Consider the following 7154-nt stretch of genomic DNA (forward strand, 5'->3'; position numbering starts at 1 on the left):
GAGAGAGAGAGAGAGAGAGAGAGAGAGAGAGTTGGGGGAGGGATGTGTGTGTAAAAATTCCTTCAACGTTATTAAAAAGAGTTTTAGATAATCACGTCTGCCGCATCAGTCTTTTGAGAGTCTCCCAGTTTGCTATGGATGCTGCTGCCATTGCTGCTGCTACTGCTGCCGTTGATGTTGTTGCTGTTGTTGCTGTTGTTGTTGTGTTGTTGCGGTTACTTTCATAATAATAATAATATAATTGTACTGATAGTAATGATAACAACAACAACAACAACAACGACAAAAATAATAATAATCATAATCATAATCATAATCATAATCATCTATCTATCTAATATCATTATTTCTTTATTCTGAAATTTGATTAAAACACATTTTTTACCCCCTGACTTATCTTCCCAGGTGTACCCGACGGGGATCTCGAAAGTGTCTCCGACTCCTCCAGCTCCTCTTCCTCATCCTCATCTTCCTCCTCCTCCAACTCCTCATCTCCCACCTCAGACCCTGCTACTGGAGGACTCAACAACGCTACTGTCAAACGCTCAACTGCTGGTGGGTCGTTACAGCAGATGTTTCATGATTACTAGAAGGTTTTTAAAAAAAATGTTTATTTTGAGTAAACGTTTTACGGTACTTGCAACACAAAAAGGTCATATTATTATAAGAGCGGAAGGTAAGAGATGTTGCAAGAGAGTATCAAACACAGAAACAAAGGAGAAGAGATCACGGCGATGGATGTTTGATAGGAAAAAAGGAACAAACCACATCAGAGCACCCGCCAACCACACACAACTAGAAGTTTGTTGAATGTCACGGGAGGTTTTGAAAGTGTGTGTGTGTGTGTGGTTTTTTTTTTAATGTGTGTGTGTGTGTTCGTGTGTGTGTGTGTGTGTGTGTGTGTGTGTGTGCGTGTGTGTGTGTGTGTGTGTGTGTGTGGTTGGCCCTGGAGGCGGAGGGAGAGGGAGAGATGTGCTTGTTTCTTTTTGATGTTGTGTGTGTGTGTGGTAGCCTATCCGTTCGAAATGTTTGGAGCCCCGAGGTGTTTTTTTTTCGCCAGGGCCACCGCCCCCCCCCCCCCCCCGGTAGCGGGTGAGGCAGTCCAACCTCCTTGAATCTTCCCCGAAGAGATGCCACCGTCGGAAAAACGTGGCGGGGCATCTCTGCAGCCAGTGCTCCAAATCTTGGGGTTCCTCGCTGCACAAGGGACAGGTTGGGTCCGATGTTTTGTCTATTCTATTTTTGTAGGCCCGCCGCCCAAAGAACTGACCGGTCCTGATGTTTGCCAGTAATGACTGGTCACTGCGGGGCATAATAAGAGCCTCTCGTTTTAAGGAAAATGCCCTGTATACTTCCTTCGTCCGCGTGTGGCATATAGGGGAGTCTTTTGTAATGAGTTTATCTGGGTGCACGCACTCTCATAAGTAATTTGGCGGCCTGGACCCGGTAACGCTGATGCCAGTTTGGCATTACTGTTCGCGAGATCGTTGCCGAGGATATCGCAGTTACCAGGGATCCACTGAATAGTGGGTTTTTGTTGTTGTTGATTGAAAACAAACAGTTAATTCACCGTGGTCTTGTGGTGGTTTGAATATATCTACCAGACCTGTGATCGTGACATTGCAGTGTCAGGGGGTTCGGGGGGAGGGAGGGGGGGGGGGGCTCGGGATTGTAATCCTAACCTTTGTGCAGCGTTGTGTCTTTTGTGGGGGGTTTTCGAACGGACACAGAACGTTCCATCAAACAGCCAATACGTGCTCAGGGGGAACGTGGCGGTATTAAAGGGAAAGCTGCCCCGGTTGGTGGAAACAATATTATACAATATTATTTTAGGTGATTTGGCAAGTTATATAGACGTAAGTCCTGTTTTATGGTTGGTCAGCCATCTTGAGCAGCAACCAACAGAAAAACTTGTGTTAGGACAGGGCACTTCTCTGCAGCGAAAGGAAATCGTGCGCCCAGCGTTCATTAGTCGGGAGGAGGGGGGAGAGGGGGGTTAAAGGGTGGGGGGTGGGGGGGCTTAGGGAATGGTGTGTGTGGGGGGGGGGAGGGGTGTTCTGGGAAATGGTGTGCTGATCGGGGGGTTATGAATTAACAAATCGTAGAAACCGAAACTTTGCTAATGAAAGTACAACAAGTGTATATTGACGGTGAAGGTCGCATACCGTTTAAGTCCTGAACATTACTTTTGCAATAAACACAAAAAACACAGTAGAAATGTTTTTTTTTTACCAACGTATTATTGTATTTTCGATGCTGACTATAGGATGCTATTTTTAGATAATTATCTAAGTTTAAAGGGCTAACCATTGTTCAGATTCTATAAAATATAGATATGGATATTATTTTCCCACTTGTCCGGCAGCCGAGAATCACGTGATCTGGGCCGAGCCAATCATGTCGTGTCAGCTGATCCACACCAGGTCTCCCTTCAGTCCGGACATCAGACGGCTTCCTCCTACGTCGGGATCCACGCTGCAGCATGGCGGCCGTGGGAGTCACAGGGGTCATAGGGGTCATTGGGGTAATAGGGGTCGCTGGAGGTCCGGGCTTCCTCTCCACGTGGCTATGGGGTTAGGCTTGGCCCGAGAGCTCAGCCCCACAACAACTACAACAACAACAGAAGCATCAACAACAACAGGAACAGCAGCATCAACAACAGCAGCAACAACAACAGCAACAGGAACAGTTGTAGACGGGTGGACAGGGCAGGCTCTAAGGGTTGAAGGTCGTTTTGAGGAGGGGTCAGGCGGAGGGGGCGAGAGGACATCGGGACATGCGGGCGAAGCCATGGAGACAGGAACAGGTGAGTTTGATTGTGTTGTTGCGTGTGTTCCTTCTTCTTCTTCTTCTTCTTCTTCTTCTTCTTCTTCTTCTTCTTCTTCTTCTTTTTCTTCTTTTTCTCCTCCTCCTCCTTCTTCTTTTTCTTCTTCCTCTTCTTCTTTTTCTCCTCCTCCTCCTTCTTCTTCTTCTTCTTCCTCTTCTTTGGATGTCAGGTCAGGAGCAAACACTGACGACCATGGTACCCCAATCATTCCTGTTGTCATTTTCCTTAAATGTACATGTATCAACTACTTGTAGATGTATTTGTGAGTATTGTCTGCTCCTTCTTTCCCGACACAGATCTTGACCTATCTATCTATCTCACGAACACCCCCCCTCCCCGCTTGTATTCTTTGTATGTTACTTTAATCTAATAAACCCTCTAGTTTTAAGCTTTACTAACACAATGACCTGCCTATGTTGCAAGTGCCGTAAAACTCTTACTAACTCTAAAACGAAAGGATAGATAATCAATACATAATGTATTTGTGATCTTTGTGTCATTTTTTTGTCTCCCCCCTACCCTCCACCCCACCCCACCCCCACCCCAGCAGAACGCACGCTTACAGTGAGATTCAAAACGCCTCTGGAAGAGACAGAAGACAACCTGGAATCGATCTGTCAGCCACAAAGAACATTGTCCTCTCCCAGCACGACCAGCACGACCACCACGTCCACCAGCGCCCACACACAGACCAACCCACCATCCACTCTAACCTCGCTGTTCCCAGATCAGACGCATGGACCCCAGAAACTGAAGAAAACGTCTGAAAATAAATCGACTCGGATACCCAAAGAAACACAGAAGAAGCACGAATTCAAATTGGGTTGCGTTGGTGGGGGTAATGGCGGAGGTGATTGTAAAGGTGGTAGTGAAGGTGGTGGGGAAAGTGATAGTGGGGGTGATGGTTGTGGTGATGGTGCGGGTGATGGTGCGGGTGATGGTAGTGGTAATGGTAGGGATGATGGTAGAGGTCATGGTGGAGGTGATGGTTGTGGTGATGGTGGTCGTAGTGCAGGTACGAGCAGTGATGCGACAGGTCTGTCTACGTGTCAGGAAACAATGCGAGGTCTGAGCACGGCCATGCAGGACCTGAACGAGGCGGCCTTGACTATCCGACAGGCACGCCAGATGCTCTCCTCGTTTGGCCTGTGCCGACAGATAAACAACAACAACCCAGGCTCTGGGGACGGAGAGGGAAGCAGTGGTAATGACGACACACAACGACCTGAGACACTCGAAAATGACGGAAATTCAAGCCCGGGACAAGAGCATCTCCCCCCGACGGGTGCTGACGAGGTACAAGGAGATGCTGCTACCACCAACACTGACACAACCCTTGGAAGTTTTCCGCCTCCGATTTTAGTGAGAAGTGCGGAAAAGAGCTCGAGAAAGGCGTCACCACACGAGAATCTACAGCGTGTGAAAGTTACCAGGCAGGTGAGTTTTTCAAACTCTCCGACTTCCACATGTGAGACGTCCAGGAAAGAACCCCAAAGCTGCGTCAGTACGGCTGTGACGCCCACAGACCACGGCACGTCACCCTCACGGTCTGAAAGAGCTAAGCAACCAAACCAGACGTCAGCAACACAACCTGGACACCGGACTACTCCAAACCCCGCCATGGCCTGGTCAAGTCACATGACCAATCAGGCCCGTGCAGCTTGGCGTGTACAGAACACATCCTTGTGGGAACCTCTGGGAAAACTGATGACATCAGACCCATCACAGAAGACAGCCTCAGAACCTGTTCCGTGTGAGACTTACACATTGGGCTGTGACGTGGTTGGACAAGAAGGACAGCCCGTCTCTGTGGAAATGCCTGAGCAGAATTACGTTCTAGAAAAAGAAGACACACAACGTGATACAAGTTCTTTGTTTGATCAGAATGAAGAAAGTATAACGGCTAACGAGACAAGATTGGGAAACAGAGCAGGGAAGCCAAAGAGTATCGTAACTGTCGATCAGTTGAGGACTGCGCTTCAAACAGCTGTCGAGAAGTTACGGAAGGCCGGGCAGTGGGGGGAAGATCTCACGTCCCCCATCGGTCTCCGGGGCGAGGTCTCGCGCAGTCGAGCAGTGACTGACTTTGGCTCAGGGGACGACCACACGCTGAAGGGTCTCTCTTTACACGAGGGGATCCCACAGCACTTTGACGTCGATATAACCAACAACAAGTTTGATGCCACGTCAGGGGATCGAGCTGTGAATTCTTTAACAGACGTTGCGAGAGAAGTCAAAGAGGCGTCACTCTCTCCACGCGATAAAGATACTTCCGAGGCGAAATCAGAAACCGTACTGATCAGATACCGTGTAGGGGACGTCACTGCAGTAAACGTAGACGGGAACATGGGGAGACAATCCCCACCTGGGGCAGAAATAACCTTCAGTCCACATCCGGGTCACATGAGTTGCCTCGACTCCATGTCGCCTCCAACGACGCCCCAGGAAGGTGGTATAGGACGGACTGTGGACTCGCGGGCCCTGGGAGGGCGGGAAAACCCGAACTCAACACATCAAGGAGCAAACTCGAGGTCGGCTGTGGAAATGATAGCGAAGGAAGAGACACAGGAGAAGGTGCATCACGTGCAAGCGGCGACTGGCTCTTCTTTAGCAGAGTGTCAGGAACAAACAGACAGTCCAGTTGTGCGAGATGCGGGCAATTTGTTAGATCGTAGTACGGTTCACTCTACTGTTCTATCGGAAACTGATAGAGGAATGTTTAAGACCACTGAATTATGTCACAGCACAATAAAAGACCGCGTAGTGACACCAGTTGACGAATACGCAAGAAATGGAAATATGACAACTGGTGACCTTCACATTGTAGATGTATCAACGCCTGAATGTTCAAATCTCCCTTATGTACGGAGGGCAAAGGGTGCTGTAGAAAAGATTCTATGTCATTCTCATTCTGAATACGCACCTATTAGAGGTGGCTGCCGTAAATGTGTTCCAGAAGCCTTGATGTATGGAGAAACAAAAGACTCGGGTTTGGAGAGTCGGTCGTCACTAGAAGTCATAAATTTAGAAAGCGATACTGAACTTGTCGCGGACGAAGTGTTTGAAGACACAGCCGGGACATTGTCTGCCTCCTCTGACACATGTGCCCGGAACTCGGTCACAATGACGTCAGGCTCCGGGGATCCGTCTCTCACGTCTGGTGGCGCGGTTGTTGACCTCGGCCGACCGGCCTCAGAGCCACGCCCCGCGTCAACATTACGCCTCGCCGTGCGTCATCGCAGCGTCTCGGCCAGCACGCTGAGCGACAGAGCCAGGGCCAGCTACCTTATAGAGAAGTTGTCGCGCCTCCAGCGGGAGACAGTGCCGGTTGACGGGGTGTGTCGCTCGGGGCGGCAGACGTCAGCGCTCAGGGCCAGTCGCCGGAAATCTCTGCTGGCCTCCAACATGTCTCTGAGGCCGCCGCCGCCCACCCCTGCCCTGTCGGAGCAGGCTCTGTCCATTGTTCTGGAAGCAAGGCGCGGCTCCATATCACTGCTACGTTCTACTGTAACTGATGGGACCCACAAGGACGTCGATGAGAAGGCCAAGACTGGGCGTATCAGAGATCGGACATCCCATAAGGCTGGACCAGGTCGTGGGTCAGAAGTAAGTCTAGAGGCAGGAGAACCCAGACACCCCGTCACCCCTCCTCTAACGACACGAGCAGTCAAATCTTCACAAGAAGAGGAGGTCCCGAGCCAAGCAGCCGTGGATGGAGAGAAGGAGAAACCGGTGACGGAGGGCTTCCGTGAGCGCTTACGTCGTGTCTTCCGGAGGTGTATACCTTCGTGGAGATAGAAGCACTGCTGGACGAAACGATGGAATGACATTAGAACTGTCAGCATCACTACCACCATCACCACCATTACTTTCAGCACCAGTACCACCGTCTAGGTCAAATCAGTTCCTAACATGGAGTTCAAGTATACTATAACCACTAAATGCACATTGATGCGAATCTACCTAATTATTGTTTATAGGATTTCTTCTTTCCTCTCTATCTAGTGGAGATACCTGTGACTTTGATATTGTAATTTACTTGTTTGTGAGAGTGTTACACACTAATTTTACAGCCACGTTTCCACTCATAATTTCCAAATGGGTAATAAATGACCAGTTTGGAAGAACTGAGTTATTGTTCCCCTGTCATTGTTTACTATGTTGAAAACAATCCCTCAACTTGTGTCACTATACAATTCACACAGCAAAAACTTCTCGTTTATCATTTTTTTGTGGTATAAGCCTCCACTTTATCAAATCGCTTTACTTTGCAGACGAAGACGTGATATGGACACCACAATTAATTTGCTTTTGTGTTCAAAATCAT

General features: G+C 48.9%; 1 protein-coding gene across 1 annotated transcript in view; it reads left to right on the forward strand.

Annotated features, from left to right (window-relative positions):
* The window catches only part of LOC101854334, a gene marked incomplete in the record, with an annotated part of 18422 nt that extends 11471 nt beyond the window's left edge, over positions 1–6951 (forward strand). The window contains 1 exon segment of the mRNA XM_035970199.1: positions 3505–6951. Within this exon segment, the coding sequence (XP_035826092.1) occupies positions 3505–6625 (3121 nt within the window).
* Between the last annotated feature and the right edge of the window lie 203 nt (positions 6952–7154).

The sequence above is a fragment of the Aplysia californica genome, unplaced genomic scaffold (genome assembly GCF_000002075.1).
Source record: "Aplysia californica isolate F4 #8 unplaced genomic scaffold, AplCal3.0 scaffold00233, whole genome shotgun sequence".
NCBI lineage: Eukaryota > Metazoa > Mollusca > Gastropoda > Aplysiida > Aplysiidae > Aplysia > Aplysia californica.